The sequence below is a fragment of the Bombus terrestris genome, chromosome 7 (assembly GCF_910591885.1).
Source record: "Bombus terrestris chromosome 7, iyBomTerr1.2, whole genome shotgun sequence".
NCBI lineage: Eukaryota > Metazoa > Arthropoda > Insecta > Hymenoptera > Apidae > Bombus > Bombus terrestris.
The window spans coordinates 2,778,640-2,794,816 of NC_063275.1; the positions used below are offsets into that span (position 1 = coordinate 2,778,640).

The 16,177-nt window shown below is 34.3% G+C and overlaps 1 protein-coding gene across 1 annotated transcript; it reads right to left on the bottom strand.

Moving 5' to 3' along the window:
• Position 1: 1 nt before the first annotated feature.
• On the bottom strand, positions 2-15,277 carry LOC100649881 (F-box only protein 33). The gene is made up of 6 exons (XM_003396239.4): positions 14,833-15,277; positions 14,239-14,333; positions 13,586-14,161; positions 13,259-13,510; positions 12,986-13,181; positions 2-12,874 (listed from the first exon to the last, which is right to left on the bottom strand). The coding sequence occupies exons 1-6, from the start codon at positions 15,097-15,099 to the stop codon at positions 12,743-12,745; spliced, it is 1,518 nt and encodes a 505-aa protein (XP_003396287.1). The 5' UTR covers positions 15,100-15,277; the 3' UTR covers positions 2-12,742.
• Between the last annotated feature and the right edge of the window lie 900 nt (positions 15,278-16,177).

Consider the following 16,177-nt stretch of genomic DNA (forward strand, 5'->3'; position numbering starts at 1 on the left):
GTCGCTTTATGCCATGCATAATTTATTAATCGATCGATACATTTTTAAAAATTGATTGATACTTGCGAAAACATTTGATTTCTATAATCAAAGAAGTAGTGTATAAATCATAGACCGGCGTACAATTCTACGGGATGTTGAAGTTGAAAGAATACTGATATTTGTTTGTTTTCTTTTCTTTTACGCGACGATATTAACGGTTTTGCATGTTACAAATGCTTGTTCGGAGGTTATGTAGTCCACGTACGAAAGAAAAAGATGGGTAGAACACAAATGGGTAGTCGTTAATGATCGTGGACAATTACAGCTGCGTTACAAATGATCGATTCTCAAATCGTTCGTGACAAATGTTCCAACGACCAGTTCCTGTTCTTCTCCTCGAAATATACCTTTTCAGTGAAAGAAAGGTACACTTTCAGAAACATGAAGATGGGAACTCTTCTGTCACGAATGATAGGAAAAGTTGGCGTTGTAGCTTGATCGGAAGGACAACAGGCGCAATACACGAGTATTTACAAATACACATACTTCGCTGCAACAGATTACAAAACGGATCGAGGAATAAAAGTACGTATTTTCAAAAAGGAACGTACCGTATGCGAATTACTTTATCATCATTCTATGTCACTCAACAGGAGTGGGACAGACATACAGGCAAGCGGAGAATTCGACAAAAATCGGAATCTTTCACCATTTTAATGATATTATAAAAAATGTTGAATATCTAAAAAAGAAATTTTCTTCAAAAAGAAAATATTTTTCAAGTAAAGATATACATATAAATTTATATTTATATAGTTGATATTTCGATATTTGTTTATTGCCCGGCTTCCCTAATTCGTATGCATCTTTGAAGTGGTTTTACCGGAATACGTAAATGGAAAAACAGATAATACGGTGAACACATATGCGCGTACGTGTGTGTGTGTGTGTGTGTGTGGGCGCGCGCGCGCGCGCGCGCGTGTGTGATATCTACATATATGTAGTTCGTGTGCGGGTATCTCTACATATAATATAATATAATATGTATATGCTTATAATAGTTCACTTGTAGAAACCTTTTATGAATACGTTATGTATGTATGAAGTATTCTGAAATTTCATTACTGTAACGAGGTCCGATTACTATGACCATATTGGTAAAGCATAAAACAAATCTGAAAATATGCACAAAACCTACAAGTATATACATATTTCGTAAAGGTCATAAGGTACTTAAACAAACAATTTCAGTATTATTTTGGTAATATTTAATGTATTATTTAAATTAATGGATATTTTGTAACTTTTATAAGCATTTTCAGATTGATTTCAATAATTTTACCAATACAATCATGACAGTTGTGTTTCATTACAGTGATAATGAAATTTGAAAATGTTTCATGTAACAGACATAGCATGTACATAAAAGTTTTCTATACTAAATGTTCAAATATGGTATGCTACTGTATACATGTCGAGATGTGTGTCGACTTTTCCGTTGTCCAATAATAATCCCGCCTACTTTGCCACTAAGTTGATCGCACGAAGAAGAGAATGTTACAAAATCAGGTACCACGTTGAATACCGACGAATGTATAGTCGGCTTCGCGAACGTTCCGCGGCTACATATATATATTTATATACACATCGATAGTCGGAATACATGTACCTGGGTATTAATTACTCCAAACAAGCGTGCCTATCCTATACACTTTCCTTCTATATTACGCTCGTAAGGTAACCGTGAGGCACGATGGGTTTTCGTCTTGTTTTCCTTTTTCTGTTTCTCACATTGCCATGTGAACTACAGCGGAAACGAGTTTTTCACGTGCAAAAAACAGAGAAGTAGGACCGCGAAAGGTCGAGGACAGCGAACTTCATTTTGCAACGTTTATACGATATCAACAACAAAATGTTGCAATGAAAAATTCTCTTCCTATTTATGTGATTCGTGTCTCACGAATAATGGCGCATCGAACAAGTTCAATGCACTATCCGTTAAAAATGCTTTGTTGACTGGATTAACACGTTGACTACCATGCGAATTTTATATTGTATTTTAAGTTGGGAGCTGTAACACACCATAATTACACCTATATACAACATAATTGTGAATTTTTATGCGTTTACCTATAAGAAATTTGAAAGTTCAAAACTGCACAAAATGTATATAACATGAAAAAATATATAAAATGTCCAAAGTATAGTGTTTTCTATAATACTTTGTAGGTAAAACAATTTTCTACCGAGCTTTTACTTTTTTAATTCTATTCTCAAAAATATAAATTTGCATAAAAATCCGGTCTAATCATAACATTCAATTTTTGAAAAATATTACATATATTTTAATTGTGTACCTTTTTCTGATAATGTTATCTAAATCATTCACATTGTTGAAAATTTGCTAATCCATCTTATCTTATCTTAATCATTCTAAAAAGTTTAGTAAAATGTGGATCACCGATGACCACCGTGGCAGTTAACGTGTTAAGATCGACTTTGAGTTACACAGCTCTTTTGCATCTTCCACTATTCGTATCGATTCACTTTCCACGGCGTTCCATTAGGTTCATAGACTCTCTCGGTGCCGAAACGCGCGTTCTCGTAACGGTTCGCGGGAGGCAAGAATTTCGAGCCGATCGGCGCGTGCAGTAAACGCCCATTGGCGTTTGGTAGATATGGACAACGAATACAATAATGTCTCTTGCATCGAGACACGTCCAATCGTTTTGTACCTTACATATTATAACGCCAAAAGAGTTGAGTCTCTCGCTACGATACAGCTCCCTGAGTATCGTTTGACATATTTTGTAATATTTTTTCGACTACAAAAAATAATTACATACTGACAAGTAGATTGCGGATGTTTGTGCACTCATAGAAAGTTTGGAGATGTCAAAATGCATATAATTCATGTGATATGTAAAAATACATAAGGCATCCAAAGTATAATTAATCGTCATATCTAATACTTAGTGAGTGAAACAAATTTCTGTCAAACATCTATTATTTTAATTTTTCATAAACTTCCATGAAAATCCGCATTCTATTGAGAAGATGTTGAGAACTAAATAACCTCTTCATGGTTTACTGTAGAAGTCGAATTCGTGACATGAGCTTAGTTTGAACACTGGACGCTCGGCAGCGAAAGTTTAACTGTACGAAGCGTAAATAACATCTATTGTTCAATGCATAGAAAAACGTATTAAGACAAACGTAATGGAACTCCGTTTCATTTTCATTTTTAATCCGATATACAAGTTTCCTTTTCTTCTTTTCCGAATTTTAAAAACGTCGTTTAATAAATAATAGACGACTTTAATAATAGAGACACACCGATGTTTACGATACCACTCGTTCGCGGCGCTACGAGTTTCGATTACACACGGAAAACACGAGCGTAAACGCAAAGTCGGTTTTGTAATCGATTTGCCGAGTTAAATTCAAGCAACGACCTTGAGGACTCGAAAGAAACGTCTCGTAAGCATCGTTCACACGCACGCATACATACACATTTTCTTTGTTAGCTTCGTATCATCAAATAAAATAACTTGGAAAAAGAAAAACAATAGCGATTATAAGTATATATATATATATATATATTAATACGTAGAGATACATATTACATGGAGATTGGTTCCTTTTTAGACAACATTTCGCGACGAATCGCAAGTAACAGTAAAAGGAGACTTTCTTTGATTTTTCTTTCTCCCACCCTTGCCCCTGTTTAAACCTTCATTGGATTTTTACCGCGTCAGCAAAAAATAAAGTTGTTCGCGTTACATTTGATTTATTTCTGCGAATCACACGTTGATACACTCTACGAATTCTTTAAATGTTATCTAAATTCGATGTTGAATCGATATCATGAAAGAAAGATTCGTTAGAAGAACCAAAAACAGTAGGACACCATATAAAGTGATAAAAAAAATGCTACCGCCCTTGTATAACATAACTTAGAAAATAACAATGAAAGCGAAATGAAATACTTTTTAAGGAAAGAGAAAAAACGTTTACAATAAAGAAAATACAAATACTGACATTAAAGAAAATTTAACCGACGAAAAAGCTACTAATATTCAAAAAGTGATGTCGAAATTAATTTTAAGTGATTCTGAGAGTGATAAAATTTTAACTTCACTTACACTTTTATTTTAAGTTACGTTCCATACATATAGTGAAGAAAACTTCACTGCTTCAAAATAAACTAAAAGACATATTACCTTCTATTATATTAAACAAAAAACTTTTTATTTAATTTTAACTTTTTACGCTTTAAGTCTCATATAACACAGAACGTATCTTCCGTGTTATAGGGGGTCCTACTGTACTTGGAAAATAAAAGAGAAACGAATAATTCGAATATAAAGTTGAAATACCAAAGAAGAAATAAGCGTGTCGTATTGTATTACGCGTGTCATTATCTTTCTTCCGAGATATCTTGAAGACATAAGAACCGTCGAAATACGAGTTAGAAATCAATGACTTGAGATTGGAGAATGCCATCAACAACGCGGAAGAAAATAATGGAACAGGTGCACTAGACAGGGCTCGCTTGACGCGTTTAGATATCGCACGTTCAGTCTCGAAAACAGCAAGTCCAAACACCGTTGCATTCATCTTTCTAACGCGATACAACATCGAGTCACTGTTTTTACGCATTTAACTCGATCGAAACGTTATTCAACTACACACATATATGTCGTTACTATTATATGTATAAACATTAACCTCTGAAACACCGAGATTACGAAAAAATCAATGCTCGACCGGAGAACGAATTCTTCGCTCGAGGTATATGTATATATTCAACTTCATTTTGCTTTCTTCTTTTGTTGAACATATTTGGAGAGAACATTTACAAAGTTATACGTAGTTTTTTTTCTTTTACAATAGTGTATCGAATTCTACGTGAGAAACTTCCAAGTGCACTAAATGGGTTCGAAACACGTTGTGCCTACGACGACTAAAAAAGTGTGACAGAGGCCACGATTTTATCCGTGGCATTCAACATGGTAACCATCGTGTTTTTTCGGTCTATCTCTCCCTTTGTCTGAAATCACGCGAAGAGAATGTCCGATTTAACACTTTAACTCGCACGCGGTGGACGTGTAGCACGCGTACATTGCACTGTTAAAAAACCGCGGCGAAACCGATTAAACTATTAACCGTAATGGAATCGTACAATATACGCCGTTAAACGCGTCCTTATAAGGAAGAATTAGATAGACTTACACCCGAAGTACGCAATAGAAGCGATATTCCTATGGACATGCCCCCCGCGGAACGTAGTGAAATTAACCGATTAAGAACCAAGCAGAAAAATAATGTGTTGAAATTGTGTAAACCAATATTATTGTAAAGCACAAATAAGGTAAACTATTCTCCCCACTAAGGGAATTTCTACAATTTGAACAAAATAATTTATCATATAGTAATATAAAATACTTTACTTTTTTTAAATCTTACAAAATTATAGGATTTACGTATATATATGGAAGAAAAAATGGCAACGAAAAAAATATCGAGCAAATTCATGAAACTTCTTTTTATAATTGCAATATGCATTGGATAAAATTTAATAATGTAAGTTGCCTAAATAGAAGTTACAAATATAAGACATTACGTTAACCCAACTTTGGTCCTTAATAGGTTAAGTATTAACCGGACGAAAAATAGATCAAATCCCTGAATATAATTGAAAATGCAAATTTTTATATCGACGCGATATTGCACGAGAGAATCGATCTATATCTCAACAGAGAGATTAAACTAAACGCTATCTCGCAACGCACTACTAAACTATACATTATTTTGTCTCGTTAAATATGGAACGCTGACGCGACACCGATGCAAGCTCGCTTCGATGAGAACGAAACCGATTGAGCACTGTTTTACGTTGAAAAGTATATTTGGATCATCAATACGAAACGATCTCGAATTTCTTTTTCTTCTCGGAATAAAACATCAGCGAGCGGTGAATTCCGGAGGCGCTATGGCATCGAGAGCCAGGGAAATATGTTCATATGACGCGAAGCGATAATTCTATACTCCGCTGAAAAATTTTTCGAGCGTTACGCGGTTAATAACGTGTCAAACGCGTCAAGATAACGTTATCCCACCGGCGAACGATCTTTTATGTGCATTCTTGTAAGTATTTTAGCACATGGGATATTGTTAATTGTAACTGAAAAAATGCAACAACGATTTTGAGTTTCGTACTTTCTCGACTATTATCGACGGGGAGAATGACCCGACACATCGTAAAACGTAGAAACTAAATTGTATTTAAACGATCTGGCATCAGGGCGATCGTTGTTCGGCGTGAGACGCGTCATTAAAAGCCCTGTCTCCACTGAAGCGACAACGATGAACTTTACATTGCTGTCTCTTGAGAAAGTCGCTGCTTGTTGTTGAATATTGCTTCAGTGTGAACAAAATATTTTTGTAATGTTGCTGTTCATTGAAAATATTTTCGAACATGCAGTAACAAAGGACAAAAGAATTCCTCTTTCTTGCCTCAGTGCAGACAGAGCTTAACTTTATTCAGTTTCGAAATTCCAATTTAGCAAACACGATGACCGTGATTAAAAATCCTTAATCACATCGTATGTGTTTTTCTTTTCCTCTTTCCTTCTTTCGTACAAATTTTTTCTTTTCTTTTTTGTACATATGCATGCGTCTATAGAGCTAGGACTTCAATTAATTCACGAACAAATATAACACGGCAACGTTTACTTTGGGCCCGCTCATGTTTGTTTTTTTTCTAATTTCTTCATTTTTTTTACTTCGCAAATGTTTCTCTCTTCTTTTATTCTCATGGAAGATACTTTATCGGCGGAGTTCGTTCCGCCTTATCTCGCGATCCAACGATAAAAAATAGCTTGCTCGCGTTTTGTTACCTCAGCCCTTATTAACTTATATACAAATATCTAACGCTGCGTTTTGGTAAATATCCTTCTAAGCACTTGTTACGTATCGAATGAGGAGTTACGGAATATCGTTTCTCTCTCCTTGTCGTCTATGTCGGTTGTTGCACAGTGCGGATTCTCGAACAAACCTCAAGACGATTCAACTTTTATAGTGAAATAGACGGCGGTAATAAAATAACCGAGAATATATATATATAGTAACGTTACGTAAAATTATTAACCCGCGTTTTTCATGTTATCTATCGAGTTTATCGGTCTATATGTGTCGTTCATTGTTTATCTATATATATATATGTGTGTGTGTGTGTATATATATATATATACACACACACGACGTTTGAACGATACCATTTACACACATACTATAATATTTCCTTTCGCGAAAGTTTTATCCTGTTTAGTTTTTTCATCCAATGCGGAACCATCCTTTCCAATTTTTACATTTTTACCGTTACGTTCCATAACGCCCGCCTCGTTCGATTGGAATGGATTATACACGTACTTGTAAGTTACATATAATATATACCTATATATCTATATATCTATATAACTATATGTAACTATATATATATATTATATTATATATATATATATGTTATATATATAATATATATATTATATTATGTAGATATCTGTGTATGTATATATATTATATAGATAGATAGAGAGATAGGTGTATATATATATATATATATGTATATGTAAAAAAAGACAAGAAAAGAAAAACATTACTGGTGCTGTGTTTGAAAAGCGTTTTACAATCCCATAAAACAGAACGAATCATCTAACGAACTACATACATTGAACCGAATGCCTTGAACACCTTGTTCGTGTGAGATGAGTTATTCGTAATGCCGGCTTCGTTCTATCGTACTTAAGCAGTGTAAAATATTTTTTTTCTTTTCTTTAGGAACTTATAATACTACTCGTGGTGTACGACGTCCTGACTTTATGCCGAGTTATCATGTGGGCATGATGAAGGCGGGTTTTTTTAGTTCTTAGTATAGTTCCACGATCTTTGCGAAGCTTCGAATACAATTGATGGAAATACACGTATATATGTGTACGTCGACTGCGGACAGATCGTTAGATCTTTTTACAGAATCAACGCAACAACGACTATTCTTTGCTTGAAATTAATCATAGTACTAAATTAACTATACATATGTATATATATGTATATATACTACAGCGTTGCGATACTATATAACCGACAGTAGCGTGGAATGTCTGGTTCGCTTAAGTAACGTTCTATATAGTTGAGTATGGTATGGCTTTCCTTATTACTCGAAGAATCGCAAACATCAAGAACCCTTCATTAGTTTTCCCCATCGGTCGAATGTTTCTCGTTGAGATAATAGCGCGAGCGTTCATCGAAACCCACATGACGATCGAATGCGTTCGCTCCTTAAACAAGGATACGACAAGACGGTAACCACTACAATAGTTAGACCGGGCTATCTCATCGAAAGACAGTCTCCATCTGTCGATTAGTCATACGCACGACGAATATTATTATTTTCGCACAATAGATCTAAAAGCACTTCTATACACATTTTGTTTTTCTTTTGTAGGAATTGTATGTCTTGCGTATCATTTCCCTAATACACGTAGGGTTCCGTCTTTTACCTATATTATTCCCGCCTATTGTGTTGCATTTTGTTTGAACGTTTTTTCCTACTTTAGGTTTTCTTATATCATTTAACGCGCGCTTGTTTTTTCTTACTTCCTCTCTTTCTCCACCTTTTCTCTCTCTCTCTCTCTCTCTCTCTCTTTCTCTCGAGCACCCTTTCTAAGATTTTATGTTTTATCACAGATGTTTTGTTCTCGATTTATCGCCACCCCTTTTGTATCTATAGCCCACTCGGTAATAATGCTAGCAGGAGAACATTCGCCTCATTATCTCTCTCTTTATGCTTTTCCGTGAACGCGTAATCACCGCGTTACTTCTGTTATTTTCTTCTCGTATTCCTCTTTTATTTTCCCCTTCAATTTTTTTGTCTTTGTATGTTCTCTCGCTATGCCGAAATGATATTATGATCACAGCTCTCGCCTTGCCATAACGCGCAAGAATACACAATTCACACTAAGGCCTGCCTTAGTACAAAAATATACATTCGCTTCTTAAAAAATAGATCTTAGCATTCTGTACTGGCTAGCGTTCGTTTGATATTTTACAGTATTTTGATTCTTGGCAGGCTGTCTTATAGGTTAGTATTTATCGGCTACGAGAACCATCCTCGAGTGAGCTTTCGTTATTTCTTCCTCTCTTTTTCTCTTCAATGAGGCGCTTATCCGATCTAAACACTAGCTGATGCACCATCCCTTTGTTTCTTTTTTTACTTTTTAATTATTTTTTTTAACGACTCGCATATTCATAAATTGATGTCCGCGTGGGTCAATCAGGGGGCGAATCGACGAGGGCCACGAGCTAAGACGGAAAGCTAAGAGACCTAAGAAAGGAAAGACGAGCAACAATCATCGAGACAAGCGTTATCGACAATAGGTAAAATCGATGTGAACAAATTCGTTCCGACGCGATTCGCGAACGATGCTTTCCGTTTAGTCGGGATCGTCCTTGTTTTATGAATATGAGGTCGGACGTTGGCTAGACGTGCGGCCCGCCTAACTGTGGTTATACCTTTCCCAGTAGGTTCAGTCTTATGCTTGGTTTGTCATTCGCGTTTATATCGATATATATGCGTATAGTTGGGTTGTGTCCATTTGGTTAAGCGACCGCACGAATACCGAATTGTCTTCTTCTTCTATATGACTTTGTACACAGGATTCGCAGAGATGGTACTACGTATCACCTGACATTTGTTTGTTTGCTTGCTATTTTTACTCATTTGGATAACTTTCGTTCTTACATCCGAACGCATATCTCATCTTTTCTCATTTAAATTTCGTTCGCTTTCATACGTTATCATTATTTTCGCAACGTCATATGTTCTTTCACACTGTTCTCTTTCTCTCTCTCTCTCTCGCTCGCTCTCTCTCTCTCGACTCACACGTCGGGCACCGCGCCCGCGAGTATACTGTTTATGCGGGACTTCGTTTGATTAAAAAACAAAAAGAAAATAATATTAATAATAATAATAGTAATAGTAATAAAAACGACAAAAATATATACGAGGAATAAAAAAAAGAAAAGAGAAAAAAGACTTCGTAAATAACATCTGGCCCGTCCGCACAACGTCAATGGTCGGCGAACAATAATGAGTTCGCGAGAATGTTTTTTCTATATATAGATAATGAATAACCGTCGATTCACCGTTTTGTAAAAATTTGCTGACTTCAAAAAATATACGCACACGGAATACGAAATGAAAGGGCATGAGTTATACCTTAACTTGTCAGTCATTTTTTGGCGAGAAACAAGCAGGTGTTCCAGCAAATCGCCCAAAAATGTCCATTAAGGTGACTATAATTAATATTCTTCAGTGGTGGCTGTCGCGTGTCAAATTTTTTTCGGCAGATTTATCCTTACCGCGACTCAGGTACATGCGATACATGTTAACCCTCGTTTGGCGGTTGCTGGATCATTTCTGACTCGAGCATCAAATATTTACTTTTTTAATGACAAAACAAAATGGTGAAAAGAGCAAACAAACACTCGTTAACTTAATGTTAACACCATTTGCTTCGTAGTGAGATGACGTGCTATAAGATACTTTCATAATCTATATTCTTTAGTTATAATTTATTATAATTATATCATAATTATTATTTTTATTATTATAGTCAACCATTTCTTGAGCTTTCTTTTAATTTGGAAACACAAATGGTAAGATCTAGCTGTTTTTTTTGTATAGAAAATAATAATAATAATAATAATAATAACAATAACAATTATAATAATAATAACAATAACAATAATAATAATAATAATGAAACTGAATTGCATGGATCAGAATTTATCTAGCTACCGCCGTTCGCGAGTTCGAGGGTTAAGGCCCGTTCATTTTGTATAACAGTTTTAAATTGTTTAAAGAAATAGTTTTCTCATTATTTGTGCCTAGCTCTTAATCGATTCATTTTTGTCCTTTTCTCTTTCTCTCAGATAATCCGCTATATATTGCTTTTCCCTTTATCTCACTCTTCTTTCTTTCTTTCCTTTTTTTTCCTTGCATTAAATTCGGGCGCAACTCCGCGATTTCTGCGCGTGTCCAATATTTTAAACGCATGGATGTATATGTACAGAACCACATATAAAAAGCAATAGTACACGTGACTACAAGTACACGACGATATAATAATTATACAAGGACTCGAAAAAAAGTAAATAATCTTTCAGAATAATAAACTGTATAAGAGTGCTGTTTTGGTATTGTTCTTTGTGTTTGTGAATCGTTTTCTTTCATTTTCATGTTTCTTTTAAATCTTCAAAATCGTCATTATTAATCGCACGACAGAAATAGATGCATGTGGCATCTGAATATTAACGTTTAAAGTTCGATAGATAATACAGATATACATACATATACACATACACAATTAGCAGCTAATTCCTCTGATTTGTTTTTTTATAGATAAACCTATAATTGTGTTCGTTTTCAGCGGTCGCTAAGAGCACGGTGAAAAGACGGTACTTGGAGGTCGCACAGTTCTTCATTAATATCATCGATATTCTCTTTCTTTCCTTTTTTTTTTACTAAAGCGACACGCATAAGTTGTGTGTTTGTTGCGTGTCTAACTGTCTGTACCACCAAATCAACCGCACTCTTCTCGGCACACATTCATTTAATATTTGTACAAGAGCGTCCGATTGGTTTTGGTATTAAAAATAACCTCGGATCGCTGTTCGACTTCTTATACTTCTGAGTGCATCTTTTGTTTTATCGCAACTCAATCGCAAACTCTCTTTTTACGAAGTCCAACATATTTTATTTTTTTTTCGTTTAGTTACTTTTTCTTACACTGCATGCTCTTGGCGCTCGCTTCGATCTAAATTTCCCATAGAATTGGAAAAATATTTGTTAACATATTTCTACTTACATACATTTGGAATTTCGTTACGCTTTCCAGTGGAACATCGTGAGATCGGTTCTTTCTCTCATCTAGTCTTGTTCTTCTTGTTTCGCGTTGATTTTAATTGGTAGTATTCCCCTTCACACACATTCGAAATTATTTTCCCGTGATATTAACAGGTATACGTCACATCGAAGGTCCGTTTAGGTGAGACCTTGATCGTCTTGTAATGCTTTCATTCTTAATATCTATCAAGGATATTATTACACTCGTATATTACATATGCTTTGTTTCTCACTAATATTCATCGATGAGAGGAACGATCACTAATTGTTATTATCTCTCTTATTTTGATCGTTTTGGGATCACCACTGTTAGCAATAAAACGTGATTGCACCACAAATGATTTTTCGTAGGAATAACCAACGAAATACTTTGATATTCGTTTCGATAAACAAAAATAGGGGGTGATACGTACTTAATTTAGGTACCTCATCGCGGACTCAAGAAAGACATATTTTAACTATAGCTTATCATATCCTCATAAGAACTAATAAAATCATTATAAAGGAGAACTTGTGTGCGTTTTTACCCTCGCTGTTTACACACTGGAACTGTGTGATCCTTACCTGATAGGCAACATATCCATCGACTACTGATTTTAAACTACGAATTTACACATGTCCACCGTTTGATGTTACATCCATAGTTCTCGTAAAAACAATTCTTATAGAAAAATAAAGGATATAACTTTATAACTTTACTTCTGAGAGTGTAGTCCGCCCAGAAATTGTTGATGATGTCGATTAGTAATGTATGGTATCGGGGAGTAATATTTCCTTGGTGCAAATAAAAATTTACTTTTGGTCTTGGAGGACCAAAGGCATGATAACTTCCCTGCTATCACCTTCGAAAGGATTTTTAACAACTGCAGGTAAATCTTCATCGCTCAATGGTTTCCACTGGCTCCCCATTATTTCTTGTATTTCCTATATAATTAAAAACCAGTTAAAAAGAATAATTTGTAAAATAATTTAGTAATAGTTTTGTTAAATCAAAATCTATATTTAGAAATATCAATATTGAAGATAGAGACTTACATGTGTAATAGTTTCAGCCTTATGCCAAGATTCAACATCAGTTGCAATGAATCTCTGTGCAAATACTAACGACTTAAGCGAATCTCCGCGCAGGCGTGCAATAGCCAACAAATTTTCTTGGTGATATCTGTGGCCTATGAATACAATCTCCATAAGTTTGGTACACTTCCATGCAACTAATACTAGTGGATCAGGGCTGCAGCAGAGTATTAAATTTATACATTAATAAAAAAGTTAAAGAGTAAAATTATAACATAAAATAATGCATCTTACCTATGAGGATCATTTGGGTCATATGTTGCTGGTAAGTTTTTTGCTAAAGGTTGTACTGAATCAATCCATATTAAAGATTTTAAAGTAAGTGAATACCACCTGGATAATCGATGCAATGCTCTAATATTAACATTTTCACAAAATAGTACTTTTAAATGTGTAAGTGGCATGGAAGGACGAAGTATATTTGTATCTAATTTTTCAATACCAACATAAGAATGTAGAAGATTTAGTCGCAGTTCGCATCTCGGACTAAAATTGAAGAAACGTAATAAGTAATTTTTCATTGCATTAAAACAATGATAAATTAACTATACTAATACTTACTTCTTTTGAACAAAACTTTGCCAACCACTATCAGTTGTTCCCGAAAACTGATAATGCCAACCATGCACATGAATTACAAGCCTTTCCATCGTACCACTATCCAATGCCTTTAGCAAAGCATTGGTTAGGAACTCATAATCCAATGTTAAAATACATAATCTAGCAAATGAATCAAACAGATATCCATAACCAGAATTGTAAACGTTAAAATCATCAGGATCATCCTTGACAGATGCCAAAGCAAGAGTTGTCAAGTGCTTTGCCTGGTAGTTACGCAGATGTACCACAATTTGTCTGGCACTTCCTGTTAAATCTTCCATGCATCCCAGACTTAGAGCTTCTAAACGATTGGATTTCTTTATAATGCTTATAAAAGAGGAAATCAATGCTTTAGTACATTTTGTACCATCTTCACATTCGAATGCACTATTGATAGGTTCCAAAAACAATTTACGAAGTTGCCTATTATATCTCAACTTCTTCAAGAGGGCTAACGTTTCTTTCGCACAATAATTTGATATATCACAGATGATTGTAACTTCTTGCACACTAAGTTCGAAATTGCTTGCCAGGCATCTAAAAAAAAAAAATAAAGTAAAAAGTAGAATTTAAATGTTTAACAATTTTACACATATATAGAAAACTTTACATACTTAGTCCATGATACACTGTCTTCATCTTTCAGAACAAATGTGATCTTTTTCCAAAAATGAGGATGAAATAGAGCACATCTCCAATTTTTGCACACCTATGCAAATCAATTTGAATAAATCATTTCTATTAAACAAATCTATAAAATCTGTGATATCCAAACACATATGATATGATATATGATATGATAAATAAATGATAAATATGTAGCACATATATTTTAAAAGTACCACAGTTCAAAACAATTCAGTATTATATTAAAACATAAAAACCATTAAAGGATGATTTCAAAGGCTAAGAATGGAAACATACGAAATTAATATTTAACTACTGTTTGATAACTAATTTTTTGTAAGTTTCTAAATAGTTTCTCACTTGTCCTTTTTCTTAATTTGATTGTATAAAACAATAGAACTATCAAATAAAATGAATGCTTAAAATTAATATTCAGAGTATATAATAAACAGAACAGAGTGAGAGAGGGGAGGAGAGAAAGAAAGAGAGAGAAAATAAACTTCAACACAGAGAGTGGTTTAATTACCCACTGTGTTGGTCAGAATTTAAACGGCCTTGAGGGGAAAAAAATTGAAGATTACCTGGGAGGCTCGTAACCGGCAGTTGTATGGTAAATATGAGAATATTTCCTGTAGAATGATGCTGGGAAGGTTATTCCAGCACAGATTATTGTCCTCTTGCGCCATTTCTATCGAACGATTTGCATCTTTGTAGGACGAACAGCTGTTTGCATTTATCGAAGACAGCTGCTCCTCGCACTTTTTTGACACTGCCTCCTCTGTCGCGTCGCTCTCCATTGGATTTTTTAACTGTTCCAAATATACATCCCCATTTTCAGCATGTATCATATTTAATCTTATTATTATCAAACCTATAATCCTTCACTTATTTTCCTGGCAAATCCTTCGGACTCAGCCACCCGTTTCTTCGAGGTGAGCCCCCTCCACGAATCAAAATAAGAGCCCTGACGTGTATTGCGCTCTACTCGTTAACTTCCAACCACTCCAACTGCCGTTCGCGTACGTATGCTTGTACGCATGGTACGCGTCAAATTCTTTCTTCTGATTGGCCAACGACTACGCATGTCAACTGTGTACTCTTTTCGTGATGTGTAATGTTTGTGTTTGACACACAGTCATTTGACATTATACATAAAGCCTGGTTCCATGTTACAGATAACTTTTTATTTAACATCTTTTACTAGACCAGAGTGGTCCTCATAAACAATCTTTAATTTTTCAGAGAAGTTCTATATAAATAATTTAAAATTAAATTTTATAGATTTATATTTTTAGGAATTCGAATGAAAAGTACAAATTATTTTGTAATGATTTTTTTGTACAGTTTATATGAATAAAATTTACGTTTTCATATACATTTTTAAAGAAAAATTATACAAATTTCAGGTTAACTATACCAGTTATCAATGAAATGAAAAATATGTAATTTGTATAAGTTGGATAGAGATAACTAACGTTAAAATTGCACGCTGCCTTATATTACCGTTTTGATATTTGATGACAGTTCTTATCGATTACATTAACGATACTATATCATATTAAAAATGTAAACTGTAGCATTATAAACAAAATAATAATATTATAAATAAATATAACTGTATAGAATATAGTGCAATTTAAAAATTATAATTTTAGAAAAATTTTGGTACCAGAAGTAGAACTTATAATTAGTTAGTAGACTCTAACATATCTTTACTTGTACTAAAAGTATATTTTACATAAACTGGTATAATCAGAGAAGAAATTTTCTTTCTGGTATAATAAATCTATTTCTTCCGATCTTTTTTTTATGTCTACTCGAATAATTCGATTTCGAGCGAATATTGAAAATATCAAGAAGCTGCTTTCGAATAGAACGGAAAATAAACTTAAATAAACATACAATAATTCACAAAGGTATTCGGAT

Coding starts and splice junctions, on each gene's coding strand:
- LOC100649881 (XM_003396239.4), bottom strand. CDS start 15,099: ATGATACATGCTGAAAATGGGGATGTATATTTGGAACAGTTAAAAAAT. Junction 13,511..13,585: donor CAAAGTTTTGTTCAAAAGAA/GTAAGTATTAGT, acceptor CTTCAATTTTAG/TCCGAGATGCGAACTGCGAC. Junction 13,182..13,258: donor GACCCAAATGATCCTCATAG/GTAAGATGCATT, acceptor ACTCTGCTGCAG/CCCTGATCCACTAGTATTAG.